This window comes from Hyperoodon ampullatus (assembly GCF_949752795.1).
Source record: "Hyperoodon ampullatus genome assembly, chromosome: 2".
NCBI classification, from domain to species: domain Eukaryota; kingdom Metazoa; phylum Chordata; class Mammalia; order Artiodactyla; family Ziphiidae; genus Hyperoodon; species Hyperoodon ampullatus.
In genome coordinates this window covers 136,092,419-136,119,832 of record NC_136915.1, presented here as the reverse complement: position 1 = coordinate 136,119,832, position 27,414 = coordinate 136,092,419, and the positions used below count along the sequence as shown (strand labels likewise).

Below are 27,414 nucleotides of genomic sequence, written 5' to 3'. Positions count from 1 at the left end.
ACGGTGGTTTACATTATCTAATGACTGTCTCGGCTCAAGGTTAACTTCCCTGGGAGAAAACCCATAAACCCAGAATCATCCAAAATAACCTGCACGTGCAGGGTAGAGACAGATTGGCTTGTCTCATTTTTCATTATTTCTGATTTCTGGGCCCTGGTGATTTATCTCCCGTGGAATGGAACAAGGAGGGGAACAAGTAGGGACAGTCCCTTCGAGCAGCGGCGGCATGCCTGGCATGTCCGTAGCCTGCTCTCAAGGCTGACTGCTTCCCACACATATGTTGGCTCGTTTAAGCCTCAAGCCCTCGATCCTTTGTTGAAATACAATAATCTCATTCCTGTGGTTTTCAATACCAAAAACTCAACCTCCAGGAGGGCTAAAGTCTAATTTGTACTCCAAACCAAGTAGCAGTGCAGTTCGCTACTACTGAGGCTGAATCCATAAAGACTTCAAGACCACGACCAGAAGACAAGTTATTATATATAATACCCTAGAAGGTATTATACATAATTATCATATACATAGCTGGTCCTTCAGAGCTTTTTACCTATAACATGTTTTTTGATGAAAGTTATTTAATGTACTGGAGATAACTGTGACTTACTGATCAAATATTTGAATACTTATACTTACCTGGGATTTCATTTCTGCTGAAAGAAAAAGGAAGAACAGGACTCACCTAAAAAAAAACAAACTTTAGAAATGAAAGTAAAAATCTTATCACACACTCTCACTTTTGGAAGCAGCATAGAGGGGCAGTCAACGGTAAAACACTGGTGAAATAGGTCAAAACTCTAGGCCAAAAATCCATTATTATTATCGTCAGTGACAGTACCACAACTGTGCCCTTCATAATTAATAAGAACTCCTAAGAATCTTCATTTGGCACCAGATGATGTGTTGAAGAGAAACACTCTGGGAGGTTTTGAATCACACTTGGTATTTTGTTAGCCACGTTACAGGAGAATTTTTAAAGTGGGGGGAAGGGAAGAAGGAAACGGACCAGAAAAAGAATTGAGGCCATCATCTACAAACCAACAAAGCACTGAGAGTTCCAAACGTTATGTCAGACACTAAAGGGACTGATATAGGCTCAAGTGGTTTATAAAACCTATAAAAAGACTACACCAGCAAAGTCCCCATTTATCTGTAGAGTTCAGAAACTAAAACAAGGAATATTTTAGCTTAAAACCTTATCTCAAGAGAAGCATATACACTTCACATGAATAAAAATACCTGAAACCAAACATTTTTAAAAGCTCCAATACCCAAAATATAAAGAAAAAAATTAATTCAGAAGACTCAATCAATCCATGATAATCACAAAACGGCTGGGCAATCTCTATCTCCCTTGCACACTAACCATCCATCCCCCTGGAAGACCAAGGGAGATCAGACCTTCCAGACTTACCTTCCAGACTTACCTTCCAGACCTTCCAGACACCTGGCTGCTGCAAAATTCGATGGAGACTCCTTGTGGAACAGCAGTTTCGCATCTCTTGGGTCTCTCCCTATCGTGATCATGCAGGAAGCAAGTCTGGCTGTGCTATTTCTTATCATTGTCTGTCACCCATCTGCACCATGATATTGAAAAAGTAGTTCCCTTTCCCACAGAAGGTTGAGGCTCAGCTACAGGGGTAATTCTCCTGGGCACACAGTCATTATTTAGGCCGACTCAGCGACTTCAACAGGCTTAATCATGTGATCAGGTTTGTTGCCAGCTGCATAATGCTCCCACATCTGTAGATAGAGCCGCTCTAGTTCCATTGTGTATTGTTTGGTGTTGAACAGAGGGCTAGATGTTCTCTGCTTCCAGACTTTGCCACGAATTTTCTTCAGGTAATCGAGATCAGTTCCCAGTTTCACAGCTATCTCTTCATATTCTTGCCTATTTTTAGCAATCAGCTCAAGACAGCCTAAACAAGTGAGCTGGAAACCTGCAACTCGGGAAGCAAGAGTCTCTCCTGGCATAGTCACCATGGGGGGCCCTGCCCAAAGGACATCCATCCCTGTGGTGTGGCCATTACAGAGTGGAGTGTCCAAGCAGACATCAGCCAGCTGGCCTCTCCGAACATGTTCCTCTTTAGGAGCAACAGGTGAAAAAATGATACGGCTCGGGGGAAGGCCCATATTTTGTGTGTACTGTTGAATATTAGCTTCTCCTGCTGCTGGAAAACGCAACAGCCACAGTACACTATTGGGAACACGCTTCAGAATATTTGCCCACATCTGCAAAGTAGATGGGTCAATTTTGTATAACTGATTAAAGTTACAGTACACAATGGCATCTTCCGGTAACCCGTACTGAGAACGTGTGGTTACAATAATGGTACGGGGAACCTCCTCTCCAGTGGCAGCCTTATTGTTGATCAGGGTAGTTGCCAGTCCATTGCTAATACTGAATCCATTCATTGTAATCTGAATTTGTCCTCTGTTAATCATTTCAATAACTGCTTCTGCAACAGTATTCATAGGAATGACAGGCATATTAAGAGCTGTATTACTGCTGTCTGCGTTGTCTTCTCCATCAGGACATTTCATCTTGACTATTTGCACATCTGATAGACTATCAAGAAATGCTTGGAGGTCGATGCCATTCAGCACAATCCGATTGTCATAAAGGTGCCCATTGGACTTAAAATCGATGATGGCTTTTTTCTTCAGGTGAGGGAACATATTAGCATGATCACCAATAAAGAACGTATGGGGCATATAAGCCAGTTTCTCAGAATACTGCTCAGCAACTTCAGCAGGTGACGTTTCCTGATCAGTGATGATATAATCCATGAAAAGCGCGCCACTAGTCCCAGGGTACCCCAGCCACATTGCCTGAATAGGAGCTGGCCTGAGAGCAAAGAGTTCATTTCGAGCACCCCTGGTATAACCATTCATATTTACAAGGATGTGTATACCATCTTGATGGATGCGATCAGCTGCTTTCCCATTGCATGGAATCTGAGAAAGATCAGTGAAATGATTGGCTTCTGCCATCACCTTCGCTCGGAAGTTTGTGCCATCATGTGGGCTCAGGGCATAACAGAATATCTCAAATTTATCAGGATTGTGCATGCCTGGAATAGACTGCATAAGGTGAGAAGTAGGATGATTCCCAAAGTCAGAACTCACGTATCCTACACGCAGTCGACCATCACTGAGCTTCAAGTCTTTTGGATGTTCATACGGTGGTTTATGAAGGACACTTATATTAGCCAAGCAGAGGTTCCCATGCCTCTCAGCAATAGCCTTCCTGAAGCCATGAGGAAGAGGATAGAGCATACTATGATGAGGCTGCACAGAAGGCAACCTATTCTTCTCCAACTGGTCAGCCACAATGCTGACCAACTTCTTCATTCGCTCATCATAGTCTGTCCAATCACAGACAACCTGCAGGCAATGAGCCAAATTACAATAAGCGTCAGGAAAATCAGGTTGAAGCTTCAGAACAGTGCGATAAGAAGCAATTGCTTCTGGAATATTCCCTGAATCCTGGTGAATGGAAGCCAGATTGCTGTGGGCATCCGCAAATGCAGGGTTGATCTGAACGGCACGAGTATAACACTGCAAGGCTCCCTGAACATCCTGCATCTCCCATAGAGTGTTTCCCATATTACAGTACGCATCAGCAAAGGTAGGACTGATTCGAATAGCCTCCGTATAATGCATCAGAGCTTCGTGCAGTTTTCCCTGCTGCTTCAATACACTTGCTAAATTTGAATGGGCATCAGCAAAGTCTGGGCAGAGCTCTAATGCTTTACGATACAAGCGAACTGCCTCTTCACTGTTTCCCTGTTCTCCTTTGATATTGGCTAGGTTATTCAGAGAGTCTGCATGGGTGGGACACAGCCGGAGAGCTGTATGATAACAATCTTCTGCTTCAGCAACACTGCCTTTCTCTTTGAGAGCGTTGGCTAGGTTGCAGTAAGCATCAGGGAAGTGTGGTTGCAATTCAATAGCTCGCCTGTAGGTGTCTATTGCCAGATCCATCAGGCCTTGCTCATAGTATACACAAGCCAGGTTGCCATGTACCACTGCATGATTTGGACTCAAGCTTAGGGCACGAAGGTAAGCTGCCACAGCTCTGTCAAAAATCCGTGCCTCATTGAAGACATTTCCTAAATTGATATAAGCATCCAGAAAACTGGGGTCAAGGGTGACAGCCTTTTCAAAGTGATGAATTGCAAGCCAAATCTCCCCTTGTGCATTGAAAACACAGCCAAGATTACTCCAAGCTACTGCAAAGTTCGGTTGCATCTCAATTGCTTTCAAATAACATGCCTTGGCTTCTTCTAAGCCACCCAGGGCTTTGAGCAGGTTCCCCAGGTCACTGCGAACACAGTACAAATAAGGATTGTACTGAAGAGCAGAGACGTAAGCTTGTACTGCCCCTTCCATGTCGCCTGCTGCTACCAAAGCGGCTGCCAGGTTAATATAACCATCGATGAAATCTGGTTTGAGACGCAATGCATGCCGGTAATGCTCAGTTGCTTCCTGCAACTGCCCTCTTTCCTTGTACACATTCCCCAAATTCGAATAGGCTTCTGCCAGAAGAGGGTTCTGTTTAATTGCCAGAGTACTAAAGTGGGCAGATCTGTCCAGCCTTCGACACTGGAAGTGTATAGATGAAAGTAATAAAAGTACACCAGTATTGCCTGGCTCTTGTCTCCAGAGCTGCATGCAGTGTCTCTCAGCTGTCTCAAAATCTCCTGCCTGATATTCTCGATGTGCCAGCTCAGCTAACCCTTGGAAGGAAAGCATACGTTTCGTTGGTTCTGTGCTGTCGGCCACGTTGCCCACGGAAGACGCCATCTGGAGCTTCTGGAGAGAGTGAAAAAAGGGGGTAATGGAGTCCCGCTGCCGCCACTACTGGCAAGAATGTTTCTAGTGGTAGCAAACACGAGCGCAGCAGCCGTACCACTGCTTTGGCACGCTTAAGCGGCGGCAACAGTTACAGGCACCGAACCTTAGGAACTATGGTTGGCCATCTACCTCTCATGCTCTTGAAATCTTAATTCTTAACCCTGCCCTCTTCCACCATTTTTCTCCTAATCAGGGAATAAAAATTACCTATCCATTTGCCTTAGAAGAAACCAAAAGTCAGTAGGCCAAACACTTTTTAAAATATTGTTTTCTGTCCAGTTGAAAATGAAATACATGATTGACTTTTCTTCATCATTCGTATAGTCAACGTGGAAAACATTAGGGCCGTGAATTTCAATACAGTAAGATGAGAAAATTTTAAATTGGCCTTCCCAAACCACTAATAAGTAACCGATGTTGTATAGAATGCTAAAATCTTAGAGACTGAGTTTGATATTTTAAAAGTTCTGCAAACATTTGCTAATTTCTCCTCATCAAATTTCTCATGCCTCAAACCTGAGTATTACTTTTTAAAAGATAAATTTATTTATTTTTATTTATTTATTTTTATCTTGGCTGCGTTGGGTCTTCAGTGCTGCGTGCAGGCTTTCTCCAGTTGCGGCGAGCGGGGGCTACTCTTTGTTGCGGTGCCCGGGCTTCTCATCACAATAGCTTCTATTGTTGTTCCACAACTCTATGGGTTCCTTTTTAGGTCCTACGAAGAACCCTAGAAATTAGTTCATGTCATTATAGGTTTTTGCAAAATTGTCAAAAGTGAGATATTTTAATTTCCATCAGGTAAGTCCAGCGTCTATTTCTTTGTCAATGTTCCTTCTATCATATTCTGCTATGTTGGATCATATTGGATTGGTCACAGGCTTTTTTGAAATCTGGCTAAGGAGATGTTTTAAGTGAGGCTATTATGTGATTTTCAGACACCACCATATGTAATGGACTATATAATATCCCATTACAGGAATAACTTCCAGTACCCTTACTGACTACTCTACTGACTTAACTAGCACAAGACACAGAAGCGTAAGGACAAAAACCACCTTACAATATAGCCATGTCTTGCACTTCACAGCTCTCAAAGCATGTGCGTTTGAAGAAGAAAAAAAGAACTGAAAAGTATAAAACCAGAAGTTATTCTGTGGAAAATTATTTCAATCATCAAGCATGTGAAAGATAAGTCAAAGATTCAGTTTTCTTCAATGCTTAGTCAAAACGGAAATTTCCTTCTGTCAAGAATATACTCCAGGGCTTCCCTGGTGGTGCAGTGGTTGAGAGTCTGCCTGCCGATGCAGGGGACACGGGTTCGTGCCCCAGTCTGGGAAGATCCCAAATGCCGCATAGCGGCTAGGCCCGTGAGCCATGGCCACTGAGCCTGCATGTCCGGAGCCTGTGCCCCACAACGGGGAGAGGCCACAACAGTGAGAGGCCAGCATACCGCAAAAAAAAAAAAAAAAAAAAAAACCCAATATACTCCAGGGGCTTCCCTGATGACACAGTGGTTAGGAAGCCACCTGCCAATGCAGGGGACACGGGTTTGAGCCCTGGTCCGGGAAGATCCCACATGCCGTGGAGCAAATAAGACCGTGTGCCACGACTATGGAACCTTCGCTCTAGAGCCCGTGAGCCACAACTACTGAGCCTGCGAGCCACAACTACTGAAGCTTGTGTGCCTAGAGCCTGTGCTTTGCAACAAGAGAAGCCACCGCAATAAGAAGCCTGCACACCGCAACAAAGAGTATCCCCCAGTCGCTGCAACTAGAGAAAGCCTGTGCACAGCAAACGAAGACACAACACAGTCAAAAATAAATAAATAAATAAGTAAAAGAATATACTCCATCAATAATGTGTGTAATGGAATGGTGTGAATGAGTATTTTATCAGAATTCCTGTAATGCACAAACCTATAGCAGTACTGAAATCAGTAATGCATTTATAATAGTAAATATTTATGAGGAAGTAATCCATAGAGGTTTTCTCAAAGTTAACAATGAACATTAATGCGACATTATCAATAATAAATTGTGACGCTGAAATAAACTTTTCTAAACTATTAATAACTAAAAGCAAACTCTAATCAACCATGTGAAAAGAAATCTATGTCTATAAACTACAAAGTTTATTTCTTAAAATTTTATTTCTAAAACACATAAACTGTCATATGAGGAGGCAGTTAAAGAATATATAGCTACAAGAGTGGGGAAAATGTTTTATAGAGACACATCTGGCAGTAGTTAATTTTCAAATGTCATTTTTCTAGATTTTGTGACACCTATAGTATTGATATTTGAAAGCATTTAAAAAATTGTAATTTGAAGATTTGCTACTTCCAGGTAGAGTAAAATATTTTGAAGTAAAACAACATTTCCACTGAGAAAAATTTTAAAAGCCAAATAAAATAGTCAGCATTCAATCAAAAAGTTCTAGACATACCAAGAGATAGAATCATATGACTAAAATTCTAAGAAAAGAACAGATAATACAAAAATATTTATATAAGATATTGTGTATATTTATCAGGAAAAGTCTTTATCAAGAAAAGACTTTAAAATCATCAGAATTAATATTACATTTTATTTATTTGTATATTTTATTTATATATAGATATTTATATATTTATATAAAGAACTTAAAGATAAAGCCCTAGTTAAGGCAGTGACAAAAGCAGTAGCAGTGGCAGTGAAAAGAAATGGTTATAGTCAAGGATATTTTGTCAGTAAAAGTCCAAGATCAAATGTCTGACTGCATACATGGGATGGATAGACGGAGTGGGAAAGATCAAAGTTAACTATAGAGGTTCTAGTGAAGATGGGGTTGCCATCACCCAACCCTAGGGGTTGCGATCATCCCCAACGTCTAGGAGACTCAAAGGGAAGGTCATGGTCGAGGAAAAGTTAATTGCTGGGAAAATAAGACTCCCAGTCTCTCCATCTCCTTACACTAGTTTTTTTTTAAACATCTTTATTGGAGTATAATTGCTTTACAATGGTGTGTTAGTTTCCACTTTATAACAAAGTAAATCAGTTATACATATACATATGTCCCCATATCTCTTCCCTCTTGCATCTCCCTCCCTCCCACCCTCCCTATCTCACCCCTCTAGGTGGTCACAAAGCACAGAGCTGATCTTCCTGTGCTATGCGGCTGCTTCCCACTAGCTATCTATTCCTTATACCAGTTTTGTTTTTCTGCTCATATACGTAGCAGCATTTCATTCAAGGGGAAAGTCATTGATCTGACTGGTCAAATTAAACACCATAGTTCAAGGCACATTTACAGTGGTTAGTTCCTCCACAATTTAGAAAGTAACGTTCACAATTTCCCTCTTCCTACACCGCGGAACACATTGGCCATTCCTCCAAAGTTTCCACTCCATAGAGTGGACCAGAGATGACGTTAGCCCAGAACTGAGAGCTTGGCATGAGATGGTGTCAGCCCCACCTAGAGCTCTGGCATAAGTTATGACCCAACCCAGCTCTACAGAGAGTTCTGCATGGAATCTTGTCTCAGCCATAATAATGTGATTCTGTTTTTCATTTGGTTTTCTTCTTTGCTTAACTTTCCCTGGCCACTCTGACAAACAAAATTTCAGGAAATCCTGGGCCACTCACTAACTTTATTCCATCTAATGTTATCCAGATTCCCAAGAAAATTACTAACAATCAAGGGGGAAATGTGGAACATGGTGAGTTTTAGGTGCCTGAAATATACAGGTAACTGAATCCAGTTAAGTAGCAAATTATTTGGATCTCAAATATGCCAGTAGAAGACCAGACTAAGCTCAATTTAATGTACTCTTACTGGAGACACATGTAAATTCTGGGTCAGTTTTGAAAATGTTAAAAGCACATAGCTGAGATTAAAAGAAAGAAAGGAACACCTGCATGTTTCAGAAAGTAACACAGAAATTAAATCCAGAGAAATAAGAGCAGACTGATGTGTATGGGTTCCGTTCCTTAGTATAGGCCTTACGTAAATAGGGCCTGGAGCTAGAAATCTAACATTACCTTGAGGCCAGGAATTTAGACTCAGGATGGAACAATATGGAGAAGTTAGTACAGATATCCTACAGAACTTTCATGAGGAACTGCTTAGTCCATTAAGAGGGCCAAGGGAGGTGGTGAGGAAGATTGATATCTCTTGAAAACCTTCAGGTACAGAAAACATCAACACTTCTGAAAAGTAGGCCTGTCCTTCCCAGAGTTGTGATGGCCAGGTTGTCACTAACCTGTAAGGCCCTGTATGAATCAGAAACTGCAAGGAGAGTAATTCAAAGAAAACCAGATGCAGGATGGGTGTGGCAATAAATCCTAGGACCCTATCAGAAACAAAATTAAAAACACACTAGAGGGAAATTTTAACAAACCAGGGCAGAGAGTATCCTAACCAGAATAAAATAATAATTCTGAGGAAGTTACTTTACTTATTTAAGTAAGATTCAATGCATTGCCATGGCCAGGCCCTTTTGAAGAATTCTAAAACATATACAAACAATTCATTTACATCTTATATATCCCACCATCCAGAGCAAAATTCACTTAAGAACTGTACTGGTGGAAATTGGGCAGCACTATGGAGAAAATACAATGTGTTTACCATCAAAAAACATGAAGGTAAGAAAGATAATGTCTAATTTTTTAATTATCCTGTGGTTTCTTGAAATCTTTTGGAAACCCAAACTAGAGAAACCTAGGAGGAAATGAAGATTTAAATATTTAGAGATTTATCAACTCATCTATAAAAGCTTTATTAATCTCTTCTTTTAATAACATTCCTGAGAGGTATAAATGTGTCCAGTGATAGGGTTGAATAAGCCTGAGAGAATTTCAATTGTTTACTATTCTTGGTCAGCTCTTAAGACCTTTCAGGAGCATTTTGATTTTCATGGCCTCATCCAACAAAAGCAGGATATTTTACAGAAAGTCCTGGTCCACTTTTCGGCTTGCTTTTGTGTTTATGTTTTTGGTTTTTTCACATCGGCGGTACTTAGGCTACCTATTGCATACTCCCTCATTCATGCATGCATTCATTCAAACAATATTGACTGAGTTGAGACATTTAATTAACACTCAATAAATGATGTTTAGATGAATGAATGCACTTTCTATCAAAGTAAGTGTAAGTACTGAGAAAAATTACAGAATGTATGATCCCAGCCCCACAAAAGCTTATAACTGTGTTGAGGATATAACATATGCTGATGAAATAACTAATATATCATATTGGACAGTGTCTAAGTTCAAAAATGAGTTTTTATAAATAATCAGAGCCTAAGGAGCACAAAGAAGGGACAGTTCATTATGGGTTGAATCTATCAATAAATGTACATTTCAGATGAGATTTGAGATTGACCTCAAAGAAGAGGACTTAGATATATGAACAGAGAACAAAAAAGGCATAGTGATAGCATGTGCATAGATAGTGTGGCCAATATTTATGTTCTTCATTAAAGACAGTCAGAGATAACCCAAATGTAACTGTTTCCATGGGTCCATTCTCAGTATCCAAAGAAAACGGCAAATCCTATCTTAGTAAAACTAATGAAAAACACAGTCTTTAACAAAGAGATTGTGAAGGAAAGGGGGAGAGAAAGGCTTGCATCCCACACCACACAACAAAACTTATTGAATTCTTTGTTTAATTGTCTCCCTCTGAAAATTTCCTCTCCCTCTCTCTGTACGTGTCTCTTCTCCCACATCTGGCCACACTCTACCAGCCATCTTTCCAGATCTTTCCAGAACTCTCCATCCTAGTTTCATTAGGCCACAATTTAAACATCTCACAGGTCTCCAGGATGCATCCCCATCACTTATTCCACAAAGACAAACAAAGGACACTTCTCAGGATCACGTTTCTTTGAAGGAAGAGGTCATGAGGAGTGATTATAAATAATATAAGGTGGAGAGCAGTGACTTAAAATACCATTTTTCACCTTAGAATGTGAATACAGGGAACTTTGGGAAACTAGAAAATCTAGAAAGGATTCACTGATAATTATTTATGTTCAATGAATAAAATAAAATGTAATAATATGGCTAAACTCTGACAGATTCACTTTTTCAAAAGTTGCTTTCACACACCTTCACTATTGGGATGTTTGATAAACACACCTTTCCTTCTTTACTTTCTTCTTTCTTTGCAGATACTGGCACCAAACTTTCAAACAATAAGAACCTTCCCATAAGTCCCTTGCCAGGCAAGATTAAGGTATAACAATCCAAACAAAGTTTTGAAGAAGATAACTGCTTGAAAGCACAGGAAAAGAGCTGGGTTTCTCTTATTCAACAGTCACATAATGAGTAATGTGCGAATTGGTTTAAAAAGTCTCTCTGCATGAGGGGCTAAGGTTAAGATTAGAACTTCTGAGGCCAGAAGAGCAAAATGACTACAACAATCCACATATTTTCAAGAGCTGCCCTTTGGATGTGAGGGATTGATTTTTCCCACTATTTTTTCAGCAACCCAACTGGTGTCTTTATTAAACGACATAAGAGAATACAGTGTGGCCAAGAAGGCTTAGATTTCCTTAGCCCCAAGTCAGATATTCTCCAGTGACTGTCCACTCAAATGAAAAAGAGAGATTTACAAGAGGAAACGGGATACAACTGAGTGTACTTTAATTTTACCTGAATTATTTGTTCTGTTTTCAATTCTCCGCTGAAGTGCCTCCATTAATATATTTTTAAGAACATTTCCTTAAGTTGAAGTATTCATTCAGTATATTCATTTACTATAATTTAGAAAAGCCAAATGATTTAGGCAAATTCATTTCTATATTGCCACAGCAGTGTATTGTGAACTAAATGACACCTGGCAGTTCTTTACTCAGATACTAACTCAATTAGAAGGCAGAACAAGGATATCTACCCATTCAGGGAAGGAAAGGTCACTTAGCCTCTGTAGCTCTCTTAGGTCTCTTATCATCACAGTAACAAACTGAAGACTAAAAACCATATGATCATCTCAATAGATGAAGAAAAAGCTTTTGAAAAAAATTCAATATCCATTCATGGTAAAAACTCTCCAGAAAGTGGGCATAGAGGGAACATACCTCAACATAATAAAGGCCATATATGACAAGCTCATAGCTAACATACTCAACGGTGAAAAGCTGAAAGCATTTCCCCTAAGATCACGAACAAGACAAGGATGCCCACTCTCACCACTTTTTTTTTTTTTTTTTTTTTTGTGGTACGCGGGCCTCTCACTGCTGTGGCCTCTCCCGTTGCGGAGCACAGGCTCCGGACTCACAGGCTAAGCGGCCATGGCTCATGGGCCCAGTCGCTCCGTGGTATGTGGGATCCTCCCGCACCGGGGCACGAACCCGTGTCCTCTGCATCGGCAGGTGGACTCTCAACCACTGCACCACCAGGGAAGCCCTCACCACTTTTATTGAAGGTACTTTTGGAAGTCCTAGCCACAGCAATCAGACAAGAAAAGTCAATAAATAAAAGGACTCCAAAATGGAAAGGTAAAAGTAAAACTGTCACTGTTTGCAGATGGCATGATACATAGAAAATCTGAAAGACACCATCAAAAAATTATTAGAGCTCAAAAATGAACTTGGTAAATTTGCAGGCTACAAAATTTATATATAGAAATCTACTGTATTTCTATACACTAACAGTGAACTATCAGAAAGAGAAATTAAGGAAACAATCCCATTTACAATCGCGTAAAAAAGAATAAAATACAGAAGAATAAATCTGCCTAAGGAGGTAAAAGACCTGCACCCAGGGAACTATATGACACTGATACAAGAAATTAAAGATGACACAAACAGCTGGAAAGATATACCATGGTCACGGATTGGAAGAATTAATATTGTTATAGTGACCATCATACCCAAGGAAATCGTCGGATTCAATGCAGTCTGTATCAACATATCAAGAGCATTTTCCACAGACCTAGAACAAATAATTTTAAAGTTTGTATGGAAACACAAAAGATCCTGAATAGTTAAAACAGTCTTGAGAAAGAAGAACACAACTGGAGGAATCATGCTCCCTGGATTCAAACTGTGCTAAAAACCTACAGTAACCAAAACAGTATGGTACTGGCACAAAAACATCCATCACTGGAACAGAATAGAGAGTCCAGAAAGAAACCCATGCACTTATGGTCAATGAATCTATGACAAAGGAGGCAAGAATATGCAGTGGAGAAATGTCTGGGCTTCCTTAGGGATGGTTTCATCAATTAATTTGTTTTCTTAAATGGACCATACTTTTCCATGTCTTTCTATACCTTGTGATTTTTTTGGTTGAAAATTTGTCTTTCAAATATTATAATGTGGTATCTATGGAAATCAGATTCTCCCACTTTCCCAGGGTTTCCTGGGCTTTTGATTGTTGGAGTCTGTAGTAGTCTGTTTGTTTAGGGACCTTTCCAAACTATTTTTGCAATGACTGTTTTCCTTATCGTATGTATGCACTGAAATCTCTGTTACTTTAGTTCATGTTTAGCTAATGTTTTGACAGAGATTTCCTTGAATTCCTGCACCTAAAACAAACAAAAATAAATACACACAAGCACATCCACATGCACACTCAAAACCACACACCTCTGCCCATTGTGCAGATTGCTGGATCACTCCTTCATCATTTAGCTGACCTGCATTGAGTTCAGGGCTCAGCCCATGGTAAAAGCTTAGAGACTCCTCTGGTGTTTTCAGAACATGCATGTGGCTTTCCTAATTTCTCTGGACACGTGTACTTTTTGTAGGTTCTAATTTCCCAAAGAATCTCCCCCAACTTTGGCTCCTGCATCTTATGTGGTCTATTTTATTTCAATGCACAGTCTTCTGCCCCAGGCATCTGTGCTTTGTTAGTTCACCTTGCACTTTTTTTGAGCATTGACCACTGCTTTTCCAGACTGTGTTCCAAGTTAGCTAGGACAGAGATAAGCATCGTGTGTCAGACCTTCAGGTAGCTCCCAGAACAGATAGGTTAGAACAGATACACATAATAATCTGAGAGTACGGTCTCTTCTGCTCCCTCCTGAAGCAGGATTGAGGGTCCCATACTAGGAATGGTCTGCTGCTACTTTAAGACTATCACTGCATTAAGACTCCACCACTTTAGCACCATCACTACACTAACAGTGGATGGGGCAAGGGCAAGTAAAAATGCCACAAAGCTTTCCTGCCATTTTCAAATTGCCTCTTCCCTGGTTCAGTATGTGTTTGGTTGCTATAAATCTTTGGCTGATTTCAGGACTAAGAGAAACTCAAAGAACCCCACAGCAGAAAACAGTATAATCAAACTCTCAGAAGCCAAAGGACACAGAAAGAATCTTTTCTCCCAAAGGAGAAAGAAAAAAGAAATTTGTTACAAAGCAGGGATCCTCAAAAAGATTAGAGCTAATTTCCTATATGAAACCATGGAAGCAAGAGGCCAGACATATTTAAAGTGCTGAAAGAAAAAAAATTGTCCACCAAGAATTCTATATTTGGCCAAACTGGTTTCAAAACTTAGGGAGAAATTAATGCATTCCCAGATGAACAAAGGCTGAGGGCATTTATTTTACAACTTCCTACCACTGCCCTATGAGAAATGCTAAATTGAACCTTCAGGTTGAAATGAAAGGACACTAGACAGCATCTCGAAGCTGTAGAAAGAAATAGAAATCTCCAGTAAAGATAAATACATGGGCAAATACTAAAGCCAGTATTGTGTTATTGGCTTGTAGCTCTACTTTTTATTTCTTACATGATTGAAAAAACAAATGTATAAAATAATCATAAATCCATGTTATTGGGCTCACAAAGTATAAAGGTGTAATTTGTGACAATAATAATGTAAAGAGGAGGAACGGAACTGTAGAGGAACAGAGTTTCTGTGTGCTACTGAAGTTGGTTTCAATTGAAATTATATTGTTTTAACTTTAGAATGGTAAATGTCATCTTCTTGATAACCACAAAGAAAATATCAATAGACTATATGCAAAAAGAAATGAAAAGGGAATCAAGAGTTCACCACAAGAAAATTGGCTAAGCACAGAAGTCAGTAATGAAGTAAATGAGGGGCAAAAAATGCATAAGACATACAGAAAACAAGCAGGAAATAGACAGAATTAAGTTCTTCCTCATCAGTAATTTTTGAAAAAGTAAGTGGATTAAGCTCTCCAATAAAAAGATAAACATTGGCAGAATGGACTTTAAAAACAACCATAATCCAAGTATATGCTGTCCGCAAAAAACTCACTCGATTTCAAAAGACACAAGTTGCTTGAACGTTAAAGCATAGAATAAAATATCCCATGCAAATAGTAACAAAAAAGAAGGAAAGAGAGACAGAAAAAGAAAGGAAGGAAGGAAGGAAGGAAGGAAGATAGATCTGGGATGGCTATGTTACTATCACACAAAATAAACTTTAAATCAAAAACTATCACAAGAGGAAAAGGAGGCCACTATATGTTGATAACAAGTTCAATCTATCAAGAAGATAGAACAACTATAAACATATATGTACCAAACAACCCCCAAATATGTGAAGCAAACATTGACAGAATTGAAGGAAGAAATAGATAGTTCTAAAATAATACTTGGAGATCAATACCTTGCTTTCAATAATGGAAAACACATCTAGACAGAAAATCAGTAGAGAGGTAGGGGGACTGAATAACACATTTAACCAACTAAACCTAACAGCCGTATATAGATCACTCCACTCAACAACAGCAGAATACACATTTTTCTCAAGTACACATGGAACACTCTCCGGGAAAGACCATATGTTAGGCCACAATACAAGTACCAATACATTTTTAAGAAATTGAAATCATACAAAGTATCTTCTTTAGCCACAGTGAAATGAAGGTAGAAATCAATAACAGAACCATTGATAGCCATTTCCCATCATGCCTGCCACACATGATATAAAGCAATGAAGGGAAAAACATAATTTACCACTTAGAAAAGTGGGAAAGAGGACATACCATTGACACAGAGTGTGTGCTGTTTCCCGTTGTCAGGGATAGAAATAAATTAGCATCATTTATTCATTAGTGTGTTAATTTCTTGGTCAATCATTGGGCAGCCCGTGTTTCTGCCTGATGGGAAGATTTCCTATACTCAGTGTTGAGTGGAGCCAACCTTGAAAGGGACATTTTAAAGGATTATACGGTGATGGGCTTCGTAGTACCCTTCCTCCGATGCCAGTATTTAGGCTGGGGTATTTCCATGGAGTGTGTACAATCATAGGCCCCAGTTCACCAGAATTTAGTTTGACTCGTTCTGTTAATACATTCCTTCAGTACTTTGTCTTTTGTATCCTTTTGCATTTACTTCATTCTTTATTATCACTGCGAAACAACTTTGTTTCCTGTTCAGATGCCAAAAAGTGGATATCAATACCTCCTGAGTTTTACACATCACAGATCAGTTTTGGATATCAGGGACAGAGACAACAGCTATTTCCAAGGACTTTGAGACATACTTTGAACATGTGATTAACATGTTGAGTGTTGAAATGTGTGTCGAGCTCATTATACGTGCTCTAAAAGGTTTCAAACTGCAAATATTTAAAAATCTCTATCTTTGAATAGTTTTCCTGTGCTGTCCCTTTGTGTCAGACTGTTAATGTGCAGTCTGGCACCTTCAAATAATGTGGCTTTGTAACCAATTATTTACATGTTGTTTTATCCACAGAGAATCTTTTTTAAAAAAATTAATTTATTTATTATTTATTTTTGGCCGTGTTGGGTCTTTGTTGCTGCACACAGGCTGTCTCTGGTTGGGGCGAGCGGGGGCTACTCTTCGTTGTGGTGTGCGGGCTCCTCATTGCTGTGGCTTCTCTTGTTGCGGAGCATGGGCTCTAGGCGCTGGGGCTTCAGTAGTTGTGGCACGCGGGCTTCAGTAGTTGTGGCTCATGGGCCCTAGAGCACAGGCTCAGTAGTTGTGGCACACGGGCTTATTTGCTCCGCGGCATGTGGGATCTTCCCGGACCAGGGCTCGAACCCATGTCCCCTGCACTGGCAGGCGGATTCCCAACCACTGTGCCACCAGGGAAGTCCCCACACAGAGAATCTTAAGGTCAAAACATACAACTCGATTAACTACACTTCCTCCTGTTCACATTTCCCTCATCTTTTCTTCATCTTCTGTCTATGTTTCCTTGGCCCTGTTTATATTAAGTGCTTTTGCCATTATATTTGATTGTTTGTATTCCGGTGAGTTACCACAATGCTTTATGAGACACGCTAGGATATAAATGCATTTAAGTAATATATATATATATATATATATATATATATATATATATATATATATATATATATATATATACACAAACACATATATATGTAGTTTGCTTGAGTGCAGTGTTTTTTGTTTTCTGTACTGAATTCATTAGCATGGGTCAGTATAATATTTAGCATTGGTTGATATGTAATTTGTAAACTAATAAAGTCTTAAAAGTGAGGAAATAAGTCTTTCAAATTTAATTATTTATTTTAAAGAGCAGAATAGCATACATAAACAGGTGCCTAATGAAAACTTGTATTCTAATTTGGAACTCTCATGAACACCTATTCTTTTGTTCTTCTAATGGTATGATCGTAGGCCATTTGATTATTTTTATTTTTATGGCTTTAACTTTAGAATAATGAAATATTCGTAAATTTTAAAAAGTATTTTTCTTTATTTGATGGGGGTGGGATACTGGAGAAATGAAAGGTCAAACACCTATTGAGGAATCCATACTTCTCTATATAGTGTGTACTTTTATTTCAATAACTGATTTAAAATTCCTAAAAGGATGCTATAATAAGTTATTATGCCATTTTACAGACTGAATTAAGTGAATTTCAGGGAGGTATGAAACTTGCCTAAGGCTATCCAGCTGCCAAGTGGTAGAAGTGAGAATTAAATCCAGGTATACCTATCACCAAAGTTTCTGCTCATCTCTTTACGTCATCCACTTTTAATAGCCAATGCTTTTCTGCTTACAAATATGACTGACGTTTCCAGACAGTCAACATTGCTTTTTAATCAGATAGAAAAATTACTGTTGCTTCTCTAAAGACATATTCCTTTTCCATTAAGTGACCTTAGTTGTTCAGATAATACTTCCAGACAGTAGTCATCATACAGTTGGACACTAAGAACAGAACTCAGGGATGTGTCTAGCACTCAGTAAAGACCAACTGGGCTCACTGATGGTACTTACGGTCATTTCCTCTAGACTAACATAATCTTATTAATAAGACCCTAATAATTCACAGTACTGCCCTTGCCTGATTGTTTGTTCTTCTCCCTCTATCACTCTCTCTTTCCCCATATGATTATTATTTTTCACAATTTTTGGTGAATTAAATTCAGGGATTAGTATTCAGGAGCGCTAGTCACAAAAGCAGAGAATCTTAGCTCACACCAAAGGAAGAAAATAGAGAAAAAGTATAAATTATATGAATACACACATATCACACATGTACCAACTATATGTTGCACTTCTCCAAAATCTATTCGGTATCTGCACATCTACTGTATATTAGCAGTAAGACAAGAAATGAGCATAACGCTCTGTTTACAAGATACAGAAAACAGACCCAAATATGGAAATTACTAGCGATGAGAATGGGGAAGAAAGACCACAACAAGGAATGTAGATGATATTTTTGTTTCTTAGCTATGATGCCAAATATTGAACTTTCAACTTGAGACAAGGAGGCCATAAAAAGTTGTATTAGTTTCCTAGAGCTGCCATGACAAAGTCCCAGAGACTGAGGAGGTTAAACAACAGAAATTTACTCACTCACGGGTGTAGAGGCTAGAAATCTGAGATAAGGTGTCAACAGGATTGATTTCTTCTGAGGTATCTCTTCTTGGTTTGTAGATGCCATGTTTTCCTTTGGTCTTCACATGGTCTTCTCTCTGTGCATGTCTGTGTCCTAATATTTTCTTTTTATAAGGACACCAGTCATATTGAATTAGAGCCCACCCATTTGACCTCATTTGACCTCAGTTACCTATTTAAGGGCCTTATCTCCAAATACAGGTAGATTACGAGGTATTGGGGGTTAAGACTTCCACATATTAACTTGAGCAGGACACAGTTCAGGCGATAATAGAAGATAAGAGTAATTTAAGCAAGTAAGTAACTATTGTTTACAGTGAGTTGCTTAAGGATATGTATTTACTCAAGAAAAACAAGAAGAAATTACATAACACTGTGTGTTATACAAAGATATTAAATTAATCATCATAACATCCTGTGAGATGGGCATTAAATTAGTCTAAGCAAGAGTAAGCAACTTATCCAGAATTGTATAGTTGGTACTTTCCAGAATTTAAACCAGGTATTTTCCCAGTTCCATTCTACGTTATATATTCATTTCATTATTTGAAATGAATTTTGAGTCTTCATTTTGCTTAGTTCCTGAAGTTATATGGGGATAGAATGGAGTTGGATATTTTCAGTGACATTCACACATGGGGCAGGAAATTGAGTCCAGAAGCTTCAGCAATGTTTCCATGGAGAACGCTAACAACAGAACCAGAAGCACCATTATCCTTTTGGTTCAGTGATCTTTCCTATAGCACTACAAGAATCAATTTTAAGAAGCCCAATGTTTTCCAAACTTTCACCAATGGGCTCTGTAGGTTCCTCTAACACTATCTAAGAGACTAACTAGTTTCACATTCCAAGCCACTTAAGACAAGGAGTTCTGATTGTTCTCTGTGAGGAAATGAAGTGACAATCATAGCTGGTAATTTAGGATAGTTTCTTCAGGGCCCAGGCAAAACCTAATACACAAGTGATAACCATTGTTAAGTGCATCTTTGACAAGGATTCATCAAGTATCAAAGAGGTCTATAAATTGGGAGAAATTATGATCAAAGACAAACATAGACCACAGATATTTAAGTAATGCTCAATTATTTATGAGTTTAACTTTGGTTAACCTCATTTTCCTTCTTCTAGACAATTTCCAATTCATCTCCACAAAGAGACCAGAATACTTACCTTCCAAAACAAGATTTATTGTGTTCCTTTAATTCAAAGCATACAGTGACTTCTACATTCACTCCACCAAGTTTTGCTAGGAGAGAAAAGGAGACATTATATTTTGTCTTGAATTACATATGCCACCATACTTGACTTAGCTCATCCTACTGGAAGCACTTTGACGGCAGATTCTACAGTCTTGTCTTACATCCTCTACGGAATCAAGCCAAGGGAATCACACATACTTACAGCTGGAAAAACGTTTGTTCTGGGTTGATACTTTTAGCCTTTACCACCAAGACTTTATCACCAAGATCTATCTTGACAGCCTCTAAACAGGAGAACTTCTTGCCTTCCGTTTTCATATTGACAAGGAAGGTAAAGGGAAGAACTGAGAAGTACCCAAAGTCAGCTAGCAGCCAGAACAGATAAATCATCTGTGGAGATATTGTTTCTTTCAAAAGATATAAACATAAGAGGAAGTCCTAGTGTTTGAAACAATTGTGCATAATAAAATTCCATGAAAACCTAGAAATCCAGATGCAGATCAGTAACATATTGGCTAAATAAGCTGTTATGTTCATGCAATGGACAAGTGTGCAGACATTAAGAAGAAGGAGATACTCTGTTCTATGAGATTCTCTTTTCACTGAACTCATCAGTGCTGCAAAAACAATGTTACATAATACTTTTTCTTTAACATTATATCAGGCATCCTCATCTTGTCCTGCATTTATTGCCAGTGTTATTAAAGTTTATCATTTATATCTTTCTCTTTTAGACATATAATTTCTCCTTATTTTGGAAGCATTCATCAATCCCTATTTTACTCTTTCTTTTAAATTACAAATGAATATTGAATTTTATAAACTATCTTTTGTGGGATATTTCAAGTGATTGTATAGTATTGCTCTCCTTGGACCTTGTTATATGGTAAATTATATTTTGTTATTTTATATATGCTATTTATTATATGTCGTATTATGTTTACTAATTACATTTATTATATTATAATTACATTATAACTAAGGTAGCATTTTGTTTTAGATAGGCAAAACAACCAGTGGAATAGGAAGCATCTTAAAATTAGATGCAAGAGCATAAGGGAATTGAGTTTAAAATAAAATTCACATTTTGGATCAGTAGCAAAAATTATTCAACAAAAGGGGGAAAATATGGCTATCATTACTAAATTCTAGATACAGCAAGTAGTTAAAAGTTAAAAAATAATGAAACTGTAGAAGTATCAGAAACCTGGGAGACATGAAATAAAGTATTCATGAGGAATACCTTTCTCAGATACAAAGTAAAAAGGATACATTTAATTATATAAGAAATAAAAATTTGCCTCATGGCAAAATGCACTACAAAGGTCAGAAAACAAGCAAAAGAAATTGGGAAATATATTAGGAAATGGATATGCTTTCTTTACAACTTTGGAGGAAGCACATGTTTCTTTTTCCTTTAACCTGTTATGGGGGTATTAATCTATAATGTAAGTGCATGGTTCCTTTCCTTTAACCTGTAATGTGAGACTTAATCTATATGGTAAGTGCATGGTTCCTTTCCTTTCATCTGTAATGTGAGTGTCAACATGGGGCACTGTTTCCAAGCACAGACTTTGGATGTTCCTGTACTGGTCCCATCACTGACCATCCACAAAATCTTACAAATGTTGCTTCACTTTCCTGGGGGTTAGAGTCTTAGCTAAGAAATGGAAGCAAAATAGAACTTTCCCACAGGGATGATAGAAGGTTTAAAGGAGTAAATATGTAAGTGACTTAGCACAGTGCCTAGTACAAGAGAGATCAATTATCATTTTTTAAAGAGACAGATGAAAGAAATAAAATGTGGTGTTTTCAATCTATTGATATATATCCTTGACATTAAACTACCTTTTCATTCATTGGATTACCTAACTTGCTCATGCTTTTTCTTACTCTAGTGAACTTGGGTAGCTAATATCATAGTTTAACATTTTTGCTTTTATATTTACAAGTAAATTTGACCTGTAAGTTTCTTTTTCCTTACAGTCCTAATCTATTTTCAGTATTAGGATTATATAGACTTCATAAGATGAATAAAGGAGAATTCTTCCTTCGCTATCTCTAGAAGTCTTTCTTTGTTCATATTGATGTTATCTGTTTAATAGAAGTTCCATAGAATTCACCTCCCAAATGATCTGGCTGGGTCTGGTATTTTCTTGGTGAAAGATTGTAAACTATTGACATAATTCCTTTACTGGTGAAAGAACTCCAGCTATAAATTTCCTCTTGTGTCAGTTTTGGTAAACTTTAGGAGCTAGGAAATTGTCCACTTTACAGAAATGTTCAAATTTACTGGCATTTCATATATTCTCTGCTCTAACATTGTCCGGATTCTTTCTGTATATTATTTACTTATGTTTTTGTTTTGCTTAATCAAAGTGTGTTTTTTAAATCTTTTCAAAGAATATTCTTTTGACTTACTAAATCACCTCAATTTTATACTTTTTTTCTGTTTTATTAAGTTCTGCTCATATATTTATTATCTATTTTTCTATGTTCTCAGGGTTTATTGTTTTACTCTTCTGATGTCAATTGAAACACTTGGTTATTAATTTTAGAAATCTTTTTAGTTATAAATAGTGGAACTTTTTGAAGATTCCAGCTTAGTTGTAAGTATCTAAGGGTCAGCTCGTCCACACTGTTGCTAGCCTAAGGCTTAGTTCACCCTACTGCAATGTATATATTGACATTTTTTCCCCTCGACTTTCTGTGTTTTGCTACTTCTCACTTTTCTTTGGAGAGAAGCCCTTTGAAATAACCTTAACTTATTTTACAGCCAAAAAATCTTTAAAATAATGTGTATTTTTTAAAGATAAACCTACTTATATAATTAGGCAGAAAATCTGACCTGCCATATTTTTAAAAACAGCATAAATTCACACTTCTCCATGATTAATCTGCTGTATTACACAACCTTCGAGTTTTTAGCTTTATCAATGACATGTACTTGAAAAATGTTTTAAAGATCCTACCCAGTCTTTTAAAACATCCTTGTTCCTTGTTTCAGTTCTAGTTTTATGTATATTTTCTGCCTTGCACCTGATTATTCCAACATCTGATGGATGGCCTTGGGAATATAATTCTGGTATTGATTGTTTTTGGCTGATTCTCTCCACTTCTAGCTGATTTCTTCATTATTGTGTAAATTTAGATCATGAGCTCATGTTTAGCTAAACTTTATCTGTGGGAATGCTATAGGTCTGTGTTGAAGGTCTACCTCTCCAGAAAGGGTTTAGTTTTGTGTTTGGAATACCACCGATTTGGGAGCATTTTAAGTTAATTTCTTAGCTTCTGTTTGCAAGACCGCACATAAATTTGCAACCCAAACACTGGGAACACAGATCTGGGGTTCAGAATTCTCAAGATTTCCTACCTGTTTCCTACCCAGAGCAGAGGCCAAGAGAATTTGGTCTTAGTCTCCCTTTGCCAGCAGATATTTTTTCTCCTGGCACACCCTTTCATTGAAGGTGAAGCAAGGGATAGATAGGTTTAGTTCTATCTTCCCATCTAGTAGGGATGGAGTCTTACCTCCTGCCTCTCACGTGGTTATGGCCATTTATAAACAAGTCTCTATGTCAGTTGTGTCATTAAACTATGGCCTGTATTACAAATCCAGACAGATGCCTATTTCTATGGCCTGTGAGCTATGAATAATTTTCACATTTTAACTGGTAACATTTTAAATGGTTACCTAAGTACCTAAATAATATCCTCAATTTTGCTCTTTGGTCTACAAAGCCTAAAATATTTGCCACTTGGCTCCATAAAAGCAGGATTTCCAGCTTCTGTTCTAAGCTATCAAGATCTTCAGTCCACTCCTAATATAGCTATAACTCTCACACATGTACCACCCTTCTTTCATGGGTCCTGGAAATTTCTACTGCATACTTCAAAAATCAACCACGCACTTAAAAATAAGTTGTGTACATTTAACCTAGCATACCTAACCGTTTTCCTTCAGGAGAGTTTTTCAAGTAATCTTGCCCACCGTATTCTTTAGAGCTTCATTAATAATGGCAAAAAATTAAAACAACTTAACGTTCAACAAATGGGAATTGTTCCTAACAATTATAGAAGCACATACAGTAGAAAACTATAAACTCTTATTGAAACAGTGAGACATAACTAGTTTTATTCTTAGAGAACTCTTTATTTAGGTCCCTTTTGTTTAAAGAAGTATATTTCTGGGTATGTATGTATATAGTCATGTATTTATATACACATACATTATTTGTATGATATAGTTATATAAACATATGAAATACATACCTATACACATACCTTTGATTTATATTTGTATACATACACAGGAATATAATTATATATATTATATAGTTATATACATTGAACTGAAAACTGGCAGTATACATATATATCGTGTATAAATGTGTGTCGTCTATGTGCATGTGTAGAAAAGCAGGTTGCGAGATATGGAAGCATGAGTTAGACAGGGTTCATGATTATAAAAGTAGTTATGTGTAGGTAGTGAGGTAAAGGCCCATTTGATTGAAAATATTGCATATTTTTACATCAATTGTTAGGATGAACAGATTCCTATGTAAATAAAATTATAAATAGCTATACATACTTGTATGTGTAATGTATAATTAAAATATATATAGTTTTATAGATGTATTATATTTATATTACATAATATAATTGTCTTATACTAATACATTACGTATTGTGTTATATAGAATATATTAACTATAGTGTATTATATCAGATAATAATAATTATATATTTATAATATATATAAATATATATATTTATAATTTATATATTATGATATAATTGTTCTATAATCAATTTTACAGGATATATCATATTAATATTATGAACATATTAACCATATAAATACATTTCATTACCCATATATTTTGTATATAATATACGCTAGGCAAAAATATATATTAATATAATACATAATTGTTATACATTAATATAAATATTAGTATATTAAATTTATATATCAATATAATATTTAATATTGGTATATTTATATTATATTTAATATATACATAGCTAATGCTCTTTAAAGCCATCTGCTACAAGTAGAAAAAGACCAGGAGTATGGCCAAAGCAAATTCTAAAAATATTAGATTACTTATATTCATTTATATGTCATTTTCCTGGAATCTGCATCTGGCTATTAGAGAGGACACACAGCAAAATCAACAAAGAGTGCCCAGGAGGACATAGGATCCTTTATTTATCGGAACCTCAAAGGAAACACAGTGCTATCCAGTCCCCCATCAAAGAGCCAAGAGCAAACCTTGAAGCACCCAGTAAAAGCCCATTCAAACAAAAAAGCTTTCCCACTTAAACTGGAAAAAGTTAAGTTCCCAAGAGACCCCCTACACCAACCACCGAAGCTCATTTGGCAGTAAAAACAAAAATGTTCACCGAACAACAAGAAACCCAAAACAATAGTTGTTTTAGCACAAACAAAAAAAAAGCAGCTAATTAGTGTCTCTCCTGTTTGAAAGAAGGGGGTGGGAAGTGGGCAGAAGACCTGATAGGAAAGATAAAAAGAAAAGGAAAAGGAAAATAAGTTTCCAGTTTGACACTCAAGCTGTCTTCTGCATCCATTTTGTCAAGACCACCAAGTCAATGTGGAGGCTTTTTCCTGCTTCCCTTTTCTTTTCATGAGACTGATCACAACCAGCACTGCAGATTCCATCGAATTAAGGAATGCTGTTGCCTACATGTGTGAATGAGCTGTGAGTAAAGTACTGAAGTAGAGGACACCTAAAGTGAAATGTCTTCATGAATGTCCATGTGGCTGAGCAGGAAGTTAACCTTTCACAGATGTGCTAAAGAAGAAGAGGTGCCTTTTATTTTATTTACTTTTCCCTGCACTGTGTTGAATGACTATCATCTACAAGTTCAGGCTACTTTTTGCTGAGGATTAATGCACTGGGAGAGCTGAGAGAAAACTGAACAGTAGAGCTGTCTTTTTCTTGACCAGTTCACCTTACTTTCCCAAACTCTAAGTCTTTCCCTAATTCTTTCTCCTTTTTATTGTAGTAAAATGAACAGAACACAAAATTCACCATTTTGATCATTTTACAATTCACTGTACCATTCAGTGGAATTTAGTACTGTCACAATGTTGTGCAACTATCACTGCTGTCCAGCTGAAAAACATTTTCATCACCCCAAGAGGAAACCTACACCCATTTTAAGGAGTCATTCCCTATTTCCCTCTGTTCCAAACCCCTGGCAACCACTAATGTATAATATTTGCCATGTGTATGGATCTGCCACTGCTGGACATCTCGCATAAATGGAACCATACCATATGTAGCCTTTCGTGCCTGATGAGAAGTTGTGCAGTGGTAGGAAAAACTAAAATGCGATGTACTGTATGATGTATGTTTTACTGAAGTGGCTTGGTCAGATTATAATGATTTATGATAAAATCACGTAAAGCAAGCATCACAATTCTCCAGGAATGTTCTGAAGAATGCTAATGTTAATTATGAATATGTGAATCCCAAATCTTTCATTTGTATTGACCTTATCTCATTAATTCTTCTCCCAACACTGCTATAACTAGAGTTGAGTTCTAAAATGTACCTTCCTCTTTTCCCATAGAAATTGTCCCACAGTTTCAAAAAGTTCTCAAAGGTGAAAAAGTGCACACGACGTTTATCACGTTTGCAAATGCCAATGGAAATGCCAAGCTAACACTGTCCAAAATGCAATATTCTTCTGTGAGAGCACCCAACTTTAAACAAATACACATATTCTAAATACAGCTTAGATCTGTGACATGTTTTGGCCACTGAAGTATGAGCAGACATGATGGCCTTAAATGAGCAGAAGAGGCCTTAAATGGGCTTGTGCGGTTGGGCTCACCTCTTATGTTTCAGTGAACTTTTAGAGAAGACAGGACCTGGGAGCTGCGGCCTCACAGTTGGGCTTGTGTGACAGACCTCAAACTGACCCAAAACACGGAGCAAAACTAGCCATCTAGAGGTCTAAAAGAGAGCCACTGCAGCTAGCCCATAGGTCCAAGAGAAATAAATTCTTGTTTATGTAACTGACTTTGGTGTGATTTGTTCCACAGCATTATCACAGCAAGAGCTGACTAACACAACATCCTCCAAATCATTGTTATGTAAATGGATGCCACCATGCCAACATTTAAGGCAACTGTGTACTCAAATTGTGAGAATTCTTGAACTCTTGGTGCCTCTCCAACACAATGTACATGGCTAAATTTCCACAAATAAGTTCACTAATATACCACAAAGATCTCTCTAAACTTTTATTAAATGTAATGCAAAGTTCTTTCTTTTCATTTTCTGCTTCTACATAGTTAAAATGCTGTTTATCAATGTAAAACGGTTCTTGCCGTTTGGCTTCTGTCGTTAGAGTCTTTTGAACTCTTTGGCTTTTCAGCTCCTAGGCTGTAACATTTGAATCAGCAAATGCCCCAAGGAGAAAAGCTGCACCAAGTGTCAAGCTTGCGTCTGTGTTTCCCTTCTCTCCACAACTTGGCCCACATGTCTTGGTGTCTCTCTAACATTCAGACGCCAGCG

General features: G+C 37.7%; 1 protein-coding gene across 1 annotated transcript; it reads right to left on the bottom strand.

Annotated features, from left to right (window-relative positions):
• Positions 1-1,665: 1,665 nt before the first annotated feature.
• On the bottom strand, positions 1,666-4,806 carry LOC307048689 (UDP-N-acetylglucosamine--peptide N-acetylglucosaminyltransferase 110 kDa subunit-like; the record flags this gene model as incomplete). Its single annotated transcript, XM_079697871.1, has 1 exon — positions 1,666-4,806. The coding sequence occupies one exon, from the start codon at positions 4,804-4,806 to the stop codon at positions 1,666-1,668; it is 3,141 nt and encodes a 1,046-aa protein (XP_079553997.1).
• Between the last annotated feature and the right edge of the window lie 22,608 nt (positions 4,807-27,414).